Source organism: Canis lupus, chromosome 22, assembly GCF_048164855.1.
Source record: "Canis lupus baileyi chromosome 22, mCanLup2.hap1, whole genome shotgun sequence".
NCBI classification, from domain to species: domain Eukaryota; kingdom Metazoa; phylum Chordata; class Mammalia; order Carnivora; family Canidae; genus Canis; species Canis lupus.
Window position 1 is genome coordinate 20,069,852 of NC_132859.1, and position 15,168 is coordinate 20,085,019.

General features: G+C 37.1%; 1 protein-coding gene across 7 annotated transcripts in view; it reads right to left on the bottom strand.

The window, feature by feature from the left end:
* PPP2R3A (protein phosphatase 2 regulatory subunit B''alpha) overlaps positions 1-15,168 on the bottom strand; it is a 188,230-nt gene that overhangs the window by 130,396 nt on the left and 42,666 nt on the right. For all 7 annotated transcript variants that reach the window (XM_072792636.1, XM_072792637.1, XM_072792638.1 and 4 more), the window contains one exon: positions 9,497-11,928. In XM_072792636.1, coding sequence (XP_072648737.1) covers positions 9,497-11,488 — 1,992 coding nt within the window. In that variant the 5' untranslated portion in view covers positions 11,489-11,928. The remainder of the gene's footprint in view (positions 1-9,496; positions 11,929-15,168) is intronic.

Sequence of the window (15,168 nt, forward strand, 5' to 3'; positions counted from 1 at the left end):
TCTACTGTTAATTTGGTTAAATAGACAAGTATTTCATCATGACCTGTGATGCTATTTATTCTAATGTTCAGTCAGACCTGACATTTTGATAACTTCCCCAAATCAAATTCTAAATGGAGTTTTTTTTTTTTTTTTTTTTTAACCTCAAAGTGACTTTAAAATTTGCTAGAGTCCCTGGAAAATCTCAAGGGATTTGTCTCCCACCTAGTAAAAAAGAGATGCTAAACTAATTGAGTTTATTTTATATGTTAAATCACAGAGGAAACTCAGTCAAATATATGATAATAAACCTTCTTAGGTTATATTTGTATGGGTGCATGCTATTAAGTGTTCTAGAAATTTTATGAAATTCCTAAAAATCTGATATGTCATGATATATTATCAGTCATAATTCCAGTTATCTTAAAATAGTATATGTTACGGAAATAACCAAATTTCCTTGTTACTTCTAATATAGTAAATTCTCATCAGATCTTTAATCATGGGCATTTTAAGTCTTTTGTCATTTAAGGATAGTTATTGTTTTACTCTACTGCTTTTGTAAAGCTGAGGTTCAAGGAAAAGACCCTACCAAGTACTCTTAACCACCAACAGTGCTGCCCAATTACAAGGTATCAAATCTTAGGTGCCTATTTCACAACTGAAGAAAGCTCTATCCAACATCTGGTTCTGTGCAAATGCCAGAGACCTCAAAATCCAACGGACTAGGAAGAAGTAGCTGACTTGGAGGCTGACTGCTACCACCCAAGATATTGGAACAAGAATTTTCTTCCTTCCCTGTTGGACCATCATTTTTCTAAATCCCACCTGTTGGATTTTCCAAGATGCTGATAATCCTGCAGTTCTTTCTGCCCATTACATATTTTTCCCTGATTTCTAATGCCTCAGTTTTTCTGAAACAAGCTCACTGGATAAATGTTTCTGGGGGAGTGGAGACACAGTTACACAAAATACATAAACCTGCCAACTGGCTTAATGATGTATCTACCCTTTGGGGGTCATTTTTTGATTTACTTGATTCTAGCTGGTTTCGGTTATGGGTAACCTGGCTCATATGCATTGTCCAAACCATGGGATTGTTTTATTGCCAAAAACTGTTATTATATTACACTCATGTTATTTATATAAATAATGTAGATTTCAAAATATTTTTAAAAAGATTTTACTTATTTGGGGGGCAGGGAGCATGAGCAGGGAGAAGGGCAGAGGGAGAGGGGCAGAGAGAAGCAGACTGCCCATTTGCCAGGGATTCCAATGCAGGGTTTAATGCAGGACCTTGGGTCATGACCTGAGCTGAAGGCAGACACTTAACTGAGCCACCTAGGCACCCCAAATATTATATTATAATTTTCTCCCTAATATACTGCATTCTCAAAATTTTAAATGCGGTAGAGAGCCATTGACCAGCTGACATGGTCTCTCTTGGACTGGAATGACAAAAGAGAACAGAAGAACAAGAGCAACTCCTAGAATAGGTGCCTGACATCATCTCTTGTGAAAACTACACTAAGATTTGAAGAGGTGATGGTAACTGAGACTCAGGCTAAGACTGGTATTTTTTTTTTTTTAAAGATTTTATTTTTATTTAGTCATGAAAGACAGAGAGAGAGAGAGGCACAGGCAGAGGGAGAAGCAGGCTCCATGCAGGTAGCCCAATGTGGGACTCGATCCCTGGTCTCCAGGATCATGCCCTGGGCCGAAGGCAGCGCTAAACCGCTGAGCCACCGGGACTGCCCTAAGACTGGTATTTTTGATCAAACCTCTAGAATGGTCAAGAGGATGATCAAACAAGTGGACTGTGGAAATAAATGTTGAGGCCCAAAGCAGAGCTGTTCCTGCCAGGGGTGCCACCTAGCAAAGCAAAACTTAGGTAACTTGTGTCCCTATAAATGTTCTGCTTGACCAGAAACACAGTATATTCACATAACCAATTCTCCAATGCCGAGCCAACTCTGGGCCTTCTCATGCCAGACAAGGCTGACTATGTGGCCCCAGCCAATCAGATGTTTTCTATTTCGCTCTTGCTTATTCTTTATTTTCTAGCTTATAGAAGCTTTTTATCTTATGCCCCATTTTGCAGTTCTCTGAGACTGTCCACGTCATGAAGTGTTAAAAAAAAAAGTTTGTATCACCTAAATTGTCTTTATTTTTTTTTTAACAAACTATAAATGATCTCTACTTCATTACTGAAATAGGTCTAGCTGACGTTCACACTTGCAATACTTTGATGGTAGTTTTAATCTCTATTCTTGAAATTAATACAGCTATTTATTAAAAATACTGGAATTTTAATTTGTACTTTTTAGTAATTCACAGTTTTCCCCCACAATAGTTGAAATTTGTAAGTTTTCACTAGACTTAAATATTATAGAGCTTAAAAAAAAATTCCTCTTTATTTGCCTTAAATTCTTATTTCATTGGTAAAATCCTGCCTGATTTCCTCCATTCTTTCAATTGAAGCAAACCATAACAGAAATTTTTTTCCTTTTTTTTTTTTTTTAACTAAAATTAAGGAAAGATAATTTTCAAGGGAGGCTAGGTCTTATTATTTTAACTTGTGAATAACAGCTACCAGGCTATTGCTCCATTTGGCTAAAAACAAACCAAAAAGGACTGTAATAACATCTGCTGGTGGTAATTTTTTTTTTTTAAAGATTTTATTTATTTATTCATGAGACACACACACAGAGAGAGAGACAGAGACAGAAGCACAGACAGAGGGAGAAACAAGCTCCATGCAGGGAGCCTGACATGAGACTCAATCCTGGGTCTCCAGGATCAGGCCCTGGGCTGAAGGTGGCACTAAACCGCTGAACCACCAGGGCTGCCATGCTGGTGGTAATTAAACACAGAATTAAGATATAATTTATTATGTGAATTCCCAAAGCAGTATAGTTTCTAAGTGTTTTTTTAAAATTGTATTATCTCCTATGTCAAAAACATGTTTTCAGTAATTCATTCATTCAAAATAATGAAACCCTCTGAGTGCTCAGACACATCCCCCTTTCCCTCCTCCACAGCTGTTCTCTTCTTATTCAACTCATTTTCAGGCCATTTTCATACCTCAGCTATTCTAGAGTCTACAGGGTTGTATGCTGTCACCTAGAGGCTTTGTGAAGAAATCATGTACTAAAGCTTGTACTAAAGGATATCAATAACTTGACAGAAAAGGATAAAAAGGAAAATGGTTTCCCCAAGAGGGAAAGTCAGAGATGGGTCATGACTAGGGAGGAAAATGGGGAAAAAGCTATGTAGATCAAAACCCATGTCAGAACTCATGAGGAAGAATTTCAAAACACTGGCCTTATTTATTTTGCTATTTCTATTGGTATATATTTGACTGTTGATATTCGTTGGCAGTTTTTTGCTACTGATATTTAATGATGTTTCCAAGATATCCAATGCCTTTAACAAAATATCATACTGAACCTCATCAAAAATCTTTTGCTGATCTACCATCAAATAATATCTAGATGAGGAGTCAGCAAACTTTTTCTATAAATGGCCTACTATAAAAGATAGTAGATATTTCAGGCTTTAAGGTCTCTAACTACTCAATTTAGTAGGTAGAAGACAAAAGCAGTCAGATCATATGTAAACAAATGGGTGTGGCTGTGTTCTAATAAAACTATTTACAAACGTAGGTCATAGGTCAGATTTAGTCATTCGGCCACAGGTTGCTAATCCTGATCTAGACTAATATCTAGGGATCAATCTCTCAATACCATACTAATATTTTCTATTTTATTATCTCTCTCAATACAAGTTTGAATTTTATTTCTGGACAAAAAAATGTCTGGACAACAAATACTGCTCACTCTTGAGAAATTATTTTGAAACACATGTTAAAATACTAACAACATATTAGGATCATCAAGTCTTGGGACGCCTGGGTGGCTCAGCAGTTGAGCGTCTGCATTTGGCTCAGGGCGTGATCACGGAGTCCTGGGATCAAGTCCCTCATCGGGCTCCCTGCATGGAGCCTGCTTCTTCCTCTGCCTATGTCTCCTGCCTGTGTGTCTCTCATGAATAAATAAATAAAATCTTAAAAAAATATATCGTCAAGTCAATCTTTCTTCTCAGGGAGTCATCAACACACCTCCTATATGCCCCATTACATAAAGCTTTTAATTGAAGTGTTTTGAACTGGTAGATTTTTCACTGTCTAAAAAGTTGAAGAAAAATAAAAGCCTATTTAACATTTATTATCCTTTATTTTTTTAAAAAAGGTTTTATTTATTTCTTTGAGAGAGAGACAGAAATAGCAAGTGGAGAAGCAGGCTCCCCACTGGGCAGGGAGCCCATGTGGGGCTCGACTCCAGGACCCTGGGATCATGATCTGAGCTGAAAGCAGACGCTTTGCCGACTGAGCCATCTAGGCACCCCTTATTATTCTTTTAAAAAAAGTATTATTTTTTTAAAGATCTTATTTATTTGAGTGAGAGAAAGCAAGCAACAGAGCAAGAAAGCAAGAGGAAGAGGAATCATAGACAGAGAGGGAGAAGTAGGCTCCCCGCTGAGCAGAAAGCCCGACATGGGGCTTGATCCCAGGACCCTGAGATCATGACCCCATCTGAAGGCAAACACTTAATTGACTAAGCCACCCAGGTGCCCCCCAAAATGTATTGTTCTTAAAAGAAAAAATACTGTGTGACTTCTCCACTTAAAAACCTTTAGCTCCCAGTTCTAGGGGTTTAGCATACCATAGAGGTTTTCAAAAGTTGGTCCCCATCTACCTCTTGGATTTTATTTCTTACTACTTTTTGTTCACTCTATATAAGTATAAAAACATGACAAATACTATATAAAAACTTTCAGGAGATAAACACCAAATTCAAGGCACTGGTTATTTCTGGAAAGGAGAGAGGATACTAGGCTAGGGACCAGTGTGATTTCAACTATATCTGAGATGATTTTAAAATGATGATGATAATAATAAAAATACTAATTAAACAAAAATCTAAAATAAAGCAAATATGATAAAATGTTAATATTTGACAAAAAGCTAAGTGGTACGTAATAAGGAGTGCTTTTTTAATTGTTCACTATACTTTTCTATTTGTTTAAAACAGGGATTGACAAAATACTCTGAACCAAATCTGGACCACTACTTGTTTTTTAAGGCTTGGGGCTAAGAATAGTTTTATATTATTAAAGGGTTGTTAAAAAAAAAAAAAAAAGACAAAAGACTATGTGACAAAGACCTTGTGACCTTGCAAAGCCTTAGATATTTACATCTGGCACTTTATAGAAAACATTTGCCGACTCTTGATTTAAAATATTCCTAAGAAGCAAAGATTAAAAAAAAAAAAGAACAAGCGGGAAGGCGACTGAGTCAAAGAAGATGTGTTTATTTTCTTGCATTAAGTATCTTTAGGAATTAGACATTTTATATTACCTTTCTCTTTAAATTAGCTTTTCACAAATTACTTTCTAAACTTTTATCAAGATGAAATCTCATCAGGGCAGCGGATGGCTCAGCGGTTTAGCGCCAACCTTTGGCCCTGGGCCTGATCCTGGAGACCTGGGATTGAGTCCCACGTCAGGCTCCCTGCATGGAGCCTGCGTCTCCCTCTGCCTGTCTCTGCCTCTGTGTGTGTGTGTGTGTGTGTGTGTGTGTCTCATGAATAAATAAATCTTTTTTTTTTTTTTTTTTTTTTTAAAGAAGAAATCTCATCGAATTTTATTCTAGTCTGCAGTACCTGGGTGGCTCAGTAGGTTAAGCATCTGTCTTCAGCTCAGGTCACAATTTCAGGATCCTGGGATGGAGCCCTGCATCGCACTCTCTGCTCAACAGAGAATTTGTTTCTCTCTCTCTTTTTCCCTCTCAAATAAATAATAAAATCTTAAAAAAAAATTATTCTATTCTATGATGAGACTTATTTAAAAGTGATGGGACAGCCTTTTTTTTTTTTAATTTTGTGTTTAAATTCAATTTAGTTAACATATACTGTATTATTAGTTTCATGGGTAGAATTTACTGATTCATCAGTTGCATATAACACTCGGTGCTCATTACATTAAGTGCCCTCCTTAATGCCTATCATCCAATTATCCCATCCCTGTTCCTACTTACCCTCCAGGAACCCTCAGTTTGTTTTCTAGAGTTAAGAGTCTCTTATGGTTTGCCTCCCTTTCTGTTTTCATCTTATTTTATTTTTCCTTCTTTTCCCTACGTTCATCTGTTTTATTTCTTAAATTCCGCATGAGTGAAATCATATGGCACTTTTCTTTCTTCGACTTATTTCACTTAGCATAATAGCCTCTAGTTCCATCCACATCCTTACAAATGGCAAGATTTCATTCTTTTTGATGGCTGAGTAATATTTCAGTGTATGTGTGTATACCACTTCCATTCATCTGTTGATAGACATTTGGGCTCTTTTCATATTTTGGCTACTGTGGACATTGCTGCTATAAACATTGGAGTTCATGTGCCCCTTCAAATCACTATTTTTGTATCCTTTGGATAAACACCTGGGAGTGCAATTGCTGGATCATAGGGTAGCTCTATTTTTAACTATCCGAGGAATCTCCATACTGTTTTCCAGAGCGGCTGCACTAAGTTTGCATGCCCACCAACAGTGCAAGAGAATTCCTCTTTCTCTGGGAGAATCTTATGACTTTTTGATCTTAGTCCATACTTGTCAAAAAATTGAAAAGTAATAGAGCCCAGTGTGGGATTTTTAGTTGGGCATACTTAGATTGGGAAGGTTTCAGGGGGAACTTGCTCATGAGCTGTCAGCTAGGGACACAGAAAAGGTGTTACATAGGACTTAAGTCTTGGCGTCAGGTTTACAATTTCTATTTTCTGCAGCTCACCTCCTTTAGAAGAATTTTCTCCCCTTTTTTCACAGAAGGGTTAAATAAAATTCAAAACACTGTATTAAAGTAAGTTTCTGGTTATAATGATTCTTAGACATTGGAATAGGCCAGCAGAGAAGGTATTTTTTTTTTTTTTTTAATGAGCAGACAGGTTATTGGGGGGAAAATAGTGGGATAATACATCTAAATGTGTTAACATGCCTTAGCTCAGAAGAATGGTTACTTCTTATGTTATTACCATTTTGAGATTGTTGTATAGATATTTTCTTTTTTTTTAAAATATTTTATTTATTTATTTATTTATTTATTCATTCATTCATTCATTCATGAGAGACAGAGGGAGAGAAAGAGAGAGAGAGAGAGGCAGAGACACAGGCGGAGGGAGAAGCAGGCTCCATGCAGGGAGCCTGATGTGGGACTCGATCCCGGGTCTCCAGAATCACATCCTGGGCTGAAGGCGGCGCTAAACCGCCAAGCCACCTGGGTTGCCCTGTATAGATATTTTCTTTTCTTTTTTTTTTAAAAGATTTTATTTATTTATTCATGATAGTCACACACAGAGAGAGAGAGAGAGGCAGAGACACAGGCAGAGGGAGAAGCAGGCTCCACGCAGGGAGCCCGACGTGGGATTCTATCCCGGGTCTCCAGGATCGCGCCCCGGGCCAAAGGCAGGCGCCAAACCGCTGTGCCACCCAGGGATCCCCTGTATAGATATTTTCTTAAAAAATATTAAGCATGTCAGTATTGGCTGTGTGCGTGAAAGCATTTTTTTCTTATTTTGGTAACTAATTTCCAGTTTCTTACCCTCAGTATTGTCCAAGTTAACTAAAGATATTACCAATTGTGAATCAGTGAATAAGGAGACTCACAGAAATTTCACATAAATGCTCAGTGAATGTTTGAGAATATTTAGATCCAAATCATCATTTTATAACCTTCAGTATATATATTTTTAAACTTAAGTGCTTGTCTCTGGTAACTAAAAATGTGGGCAAAACAGCCACAAAATGAATATGACATAAAAATTATTCATGGTGTACCTGGGTGGTTCAGTTAATTAAGCATCTGCCTTTGGCTCAGGTGATGATTTCAGGGTCCTAGGATTGAGCCCTATGTAGAGCTCCCTGCTCCGTGGGGAGTCTGCTTCTCCCTCTGCCTCTCCCCACCACTCATGCTCTATATTTTTCTCTCAAATAAATAAATAAAATCTTTTAAAAATTTACTCATCTGATCACAATATATCTTTTTTTCCTACTTAAGTGAAAATATAAATGGGAATGTTAAAATTAACATTAATTTACTTTTTAGCTTGGCCACATATATGCCATCCTAATATCCAATTTTTAAAAAATTTACTACATTAAAGATATACAGAAAGACATAAAAATAATATGAAAAAATACTTATGATCAACCACTAGATTATGAAATTACTAACACTACTAAGGTCCTTTGTACATCCTCAGTTCCACCTCTCTTCTTTCCCCAGGGATTAATCATCATTCTGAATATTGTATTTTGTATATCCAGGTATTTCTCTTTTTGCTTTTTGTCCAATGTACATATCTCTAAATAATTTATATCATTTTACAACTTGTTTTGTTAGTCGGTTTTATGTTTGAATTCATACATGTATGGTACATCACTCATGTGATGGAGATAGTGCTCACCAAGTATATTCTATATGCTTCGTAGCTTTTGGGCTGGAATCACTGGACTGTGAGTAGAAGGGAAGTGCGTTACATGTGGGAATAAGGCAACATCGCTTTTGTCCCCTTCCTCAGTGAACTCACAAGCCATATATTCCAGATGGAGCAATGGGGCAGCTGCAGGAACACGAAGCATCTATTACCTTGGGGCCCTGAGTGAGGTGGAGTGGAGCTTATCACCAGCTCATGTAAGACATATAAAATGAACAAGAAATAACTGTTGTGCTAAGACATATACACAAGTGGGAAGATAACTGCCTTTCTGGGATTTTTGTTAAAGCAATACTATCAGTAGAAGAATAGATTCATAGCCTTTTGAAAATACTACTATCCTATGACCCCAGATTGATATTTTTTTCTACTTGCATGAAGAAGAAAATTTCATACACTCTAGTCTTTACCTTCTGTGAAGACCCTATTGCACTAACAATACCTTCAGAGAAGGGCCTACATGTTTATGAACTGTTTCTGGTATGTTTTGTTTCCCTAACTAGATTTTAAGGTCTTTGAAAAATCATGTCCTTTTTTTGTATCCTACACTGCACCTTACAGTCTACACATGTATGTATTAATGACTGGTCTACTGGTTGACTGGGGAGGATGAGGCTAATATTAAATGCCTAGTTTGTGTAAGGCAACTTGCTTGCATTCCACATAAGTTGATCCTTGATCCTTAATATTTCCATTATATAGATGAGGATATTAAGGCTAAGTAACTTTCCTCTGGTCACAGAGCTAGGAATAAGATGAAACATGTGAAGAGGGCAGTGGAAATCAGTCAGCCTGACTCAAAAGCCCTTATTTTTTAGTTTTTTCACTGAACTGAATGAAATCATACCTAATCCAGGGCAGGAACTTTAGAAGAACATAAAATAGCTAACAAATAGTTTTTGTTTATAAGTTTTGCACACATTAAATCATTTCTTTAGATATTTCTCAGGACTCAAGATTGTTGGGTCTTACCTTGATCACCTCTGGAGTCTGCTGAATCAAAACCACTGAAGTAGTATCTTTGGCTTTATCACCAACAGGACTTCTACAGACTGATAAATTGGCCTGGGAGGAAGTTGTCAAGGTTTCCTGTAGAATCTGCATCATTTCCTTCTCTTGTGACAGGCTCCCTCTGCCTGATTTGCACTCAACTAGTTCTTGAGCAAAGTCTTCAATGCTTTCTAGAATTCGCAGTAAGAGGACTCGATCCTCTTCTTCTATTTTGTGTCCATTGGTTTCAATAATCCTTGTTAGACAGGAAGGGGAGACTTTTTCGGTGGGTGAAGAGACTTTAGATTTAGGCTCAAGATCTATAGGAAGCTGACCAGTCAATGGATTATGACTATTTAAGGAGTTAGAGCTTTTACCTTTGGCAAGTGGCTCTCTTAGAGAGGTCTCCATTTTCTGTGAAAATGATTCCAGATCCATTAACAACTTATCTATCTCTTCCTGACTATTAGGATTCATAAAATCTCTGTGGTCTCTCTCTTCAACTTTAGGAGCTTTTAATTTAAGATCTTCCTCAGGTAGGTTAACTGATTTCTCAAATATCTTATCACTTTCATTTTGCACTGAGGCAGGATATTTTTTAAGAGGAGTACCACGGTCTGAAAATTCTGCTCTATCTTCATTTACCTTTAACAAATCCTGACCGGGTCCATTCTCTGTCCTTTGTCCTTTATCCAATGCTTTCTTTCCATCTGACTCTTCTTCAATATAAAGGGTTTCCATTAGGTCACTAGAAGAAACATTTTCTAAAGAGTTCATGGTTAATGACTGTGATTGAAGCTGGGCATCTTTTATAGTTCTGGGATCATTTATCTCAGAGTTATATAAGGGATTTGTAGAGTTGTTTGGAATGGATTTTACTGCGTCTGTTTTCCTAGAACTGTGTTTGTCATCTTGCAGTGCTATAGTTTGAAACTGTCCAGAGTCAGGGGCTGAGAGCTGGACAACATCTTCATATTTAGGGGGCTGTTCAGTGCCAAATACTGGGGAAAAGGGAGTCAGTTGTAAACTGGGTATATTGCTGACCAGTTCTGTTAAATCTATAGCCTCATTATTCCCAGGCTGCATGAATTCAAATGGTAGCTTTTTCAGATAGGATGCTAACCTAGTCATTACATTCACATAGACAGTATCAGAACTAGAAATTGCATCATTGCCATTTCCTTCGTTGATGCTACTCCCTGACTTCTTCTTTATGCATTGTTTTATGATATCTGTACATTTTTTCAAATCCTCAGAGCATTTCAGCAAGATGTCCAAGCACATCTTTATGTCTGTTCCAGAAGAAAAATTATCTATCTTATGTTTTTCCAAAATCTGAGTAACCAGGTCTTCTTCAGAGAAGTTGTGAAGCACTACTGAAGTTAGGTTTGTATCAAGTGAGTTTCTATGGGACAAAGATTTTTCCTCAACTGAGGAACTCCGGAGTAAACCAAAGGATGGAGAGTTCCCATCATTGTTATAATGGCCACAGAGCAAGTCAAAATCAACTGACCTCCTATTAAATGAGTCAGACTTAACTTTTCTTCCCTTTTTGTAAGCTGCATGGTTAGAGTTTTTGAGCTTTTCAAAGGAAAATTCTTTTATTTTCCCGCTGGCAAAACTGATCGCTTCTCCTGCAATGTCCTTTAAGTTACAGGTGTTCTGAAAGGTAGATCCTTTCTTGACCCTGGGAATGCCTGCGAGGGCCTGCTGGTGATAGTCACCCTCAGCTGAAGAAAACCCATTCTCATGGGGTAGAAACATAGAGTCCAGATCTGCATCTTTAAACTGAGACACAGGGATGTGCAAGAGGTCTGCACAAACACTATGATGTACCACAATGCAATCAACTCCATGTGTAAAGGTATGACAGGTTCCAGTGCAATAATGTATAGCTTGCTCAAAACGCCTGTCTATCACCACACTGCTGTAGTGGTTCACAGTACTGACCACAAGTCTGTAAGTTGCTGCCATAATATCGAATCCACTCAGTGATGTGAGTCGGAATTTTCTAGAACTTATTTCAAGTAAATTCTCCTAACTTACACTCAGCTGAAAATATACTTGATGGCAATGTTCAGTGGTTTCTTGCAAATATAATGACCCTTCCCCCAAAGAAAAACCATCTAAATTTGAGGTTTGGTAACTGTCGGGATACAGTAGCTACTGCACATGTCTGCTTGAATTAGGAAGTCTAATAATTTAATAATTGTCCTCTTTAGTTTTATTTAGTAATATCATGATACTGTAGTGTTTTTATAATATAAAATCCTCTTTCAGTCCTCCAGCAATTCTATGATGCAGAAATTTATTGTCATTAATTTATTGCCATAAATCCTAGTTGGTAGTATAGAAGTACTGTGATAACTGAATCCGCCAAAGAATTAAATGATCCATTGTTTTGTGAATGAAACCTGTAATGAAAAAAGAAAACAATTTTTAAAATATGATTTCTTAATCCTGAGGAAACCTTTTATTTCCTCTTTTGCATCCCACATGCAGTTAGACACCAAGCCGTATTCTTTGCCACATTACCGCATATCTTTGCTTCATGTCTTTATTTCATCAAGCCCCACATTCCTTACTACCTGGATGGAGTATTTACTACCTCCACTTTGCCTTGTTACAACTGCCTCCCTGTTGGTATTTCTTATCCTGCCCTCCTTGCCATCTTTCATGACATCAAAAAGCTTAGATTCAGACAGGTTTTTTAATCCCTCAGAGTTCAAGAATTCATACTACTGATCTCCATCATGCATCCTACCTCTTTTGACTTATTTTCAAGACTTTCAACATCCATTCCCATCCACCTACAACCTTATTTTGTGCGACTGTTCTGCACTAAACTTTTGCTTATATCTCATCATCCTAATCTCAAAGATTGCCAACACATAATACTTGTTCTTGATTCTACACTTCCTCTGTACTTGGAGATTATTCTCCCATCATATTTTTTCTTACTACCTAAGAGAGAGAAACAACCTTTATTTACTGCCCTTGATCCTATCCTCTCAGATATTACCACATGCAGAGCTCTCGTCACCAAGTGGATAGAATTTAATCATCCTCTTTAAAAAAACAAAACAAAACAAAACAAGCTTTTAAACCATATTGTAGGTGCTTTCTAAAAAGGTTCAATCAATCTACTCAATAAATGAGTGCCTACTTGTGCCAGGCACTTGTTAAGTGATAAGGATACAGCAGTGAATAAAATATAGTCCCTGTTCTTATGGAGCTGATAATCTGGTTGTAAAATGAAAAACAAGATGCATGTAAACATTTAACTTAGATGGTGACATGAGCTCTAGAAAAGTCAAACAGGGCAGGGATTCAGAAAGAATGAGAGGGGCTGTGTTATAAAGGGTAGTCAGGGAAGATCTTACTGATATATGAGCAGAGACTTGAAAGAAGAAAAGGAACAGGCTGTGGAGGTATTTTGGGCAAAATCATCTCGGGCATAATAACCATAAGTGCAAAGGCCCTGAGGTGGGAGTATGCTTGAGGAGGCTACAGTGATTAGAACAGACAAAGCAAGTGGGATAGTGTGGGAAGTAAGGTCAGAAAGAAAAGGTAGAAGTCTAAAACATGCAGGATCTGCTGCATGAGCTGGGGAACAACTGATGGCTACGGAGCAGGGGAATGACATGATGATCAGACTTACATTTTAAATTGGTAATTCTGGCTGCTGTGTTCAGAGGAGACTATGAAGGAGCAAGATAAAAAGCAGGGAAGAAAATTAGGGGCTATTGCAATAAATCAGGCAAGAAGACCTGGGGGCTTGGACCAGGATATAGTGTAATAGTGGAGAAGTTTAAAGCCAATAGGATTTGTTGAAGGATAGATGTGTGATATTACCAAATCAAGAATGATGCAGTAAAGCAATGAAAGGATCCTTCAGATGATGACTGAAACGAGAGGAGAGCATCAATTTCACTAAATTTCGATGGCAGTGAGATTTTAAAATAAAAATCTTTATCCCCAGGCAGCCCAGGGGGCTCAGCAGTTTAGTGCCACCTTTGGCCCAGGGCGAGTCCCAGTCGGGCTCCCTGCATGGAGCCTGCTTCTTTCTCTGCCTGTGTCTCTGCGCCTTTCTCGCTCTCTCTCTCTCTCTCTGTGTCTCTCATGAATAAATAAATAAAATCTTAAAAAAAAATCTTTATCCCCTTAATGAGAGAACTTTATTGTTTTCATTTTCATTTCTTCAATCCTAGAAAACTGTTTTTTGCTTGTTATAATTATTCTCTGGCAAATCGTCTCTTCATGTCCTTTGCTCACTTAGGTATTAGAGACTTAGTGACTACAGATATAATTATTTCATGAAGTACCCTTTCTTTTGTTGAATTCTTATTTTGGAGTACATTTCCTGGCCCTCTGTATCCAATGACTACTCTGTTTTTATGTCAGTTCTACACTATTGCAATTACTGTTGCCTTATTAAGTTTTACTATCTGGTTTTGCTTCCCATATCCCTAATTATTATTCTTTTTTATACTCCAAATGTTCTTTGATGGTCTTCCAGATGAATTTTTGAATAGTCAAGTTTTAAGAAAAATTTTATTGGGATTTTATTCCAATTGCAACACACTTAGGAATTATTTTGAAGCACTGATATCATTATAATATTCAGATTTTCTACCCAGGAAAATAGTAAATCTTAATTCCAATATTCCTGTATTTCTCTCTTTGTGGTTTTCCTCAGGTGGGTCACTCCCTATTGTTCTTGTCCTTCAGTGTCCTAACTTTGTTGCTACATGAATGGATCTGGAGCTACTGTGTCATGCTCTACTTCCTCGCCTTCAAATCTCAGATGGTGGCTCATATAAGACTATAAAACTAGATCTCACTAAGGATAAAACTGAAGCAGAAAGAAGTTTCATACTAAAGGAAGTGCCCAGTAATTTGGAACTGAAAATGCAAAGAAGCCAAAGAGGAATTAGTTGTTATGGGACAAAATACTAGAACATGGCAATAGAAAGAATTACCTTTCCAAAAGATGCACGAGAGACAAGGAAGAAAGAACACCAAACATGAAAAACTATACACCTTTTCAGAAATCCAAAATTTGGAAGAGCTTTTGGGTAAGGATAGAAGGAAAGAAAAATAAAGGATATTTCTAAGAAAGTACATGAGTATAACTATGTGAGGGATATTAGGACTATATCCTAATCCAGTTGTTAATAGAGGTGATAAAACTGGTGCAAAGGCAAAATACATGAGTGTTAGAAAATTTAAATATTCAGACACATATGAAAACGTGATAAACTCCTAAATTAACATAAAGACTTTTTTTTAACAAAGACTATTTTATTTCTCTGAAATTTGAGAAATTATAAAGGAATTCTCTAAGCTTGGATATAACCAAAACAACTAATTTATAAGGTAACATGACAAAAAATACAAGTATTCATATGATACTAGAATTTGAAATACTTATGGAAGAGAGAACATTGGCCAAAGTCAGACATATGCTTTTAGACCAGGTCAGGGCTGACCTATAAAACATTCTGTGTTGATGGAAATATTCTATGTGTGTTCTGATATGGCTGCCATTAGCCACATGGGGCTACTGAGCACTTTAACTGTGGCTAGTGCAACTGAAAAGCTGAATTTTAATTTTATTTTAAAAATTTAATTTTGGAATTATTTTAGATGCA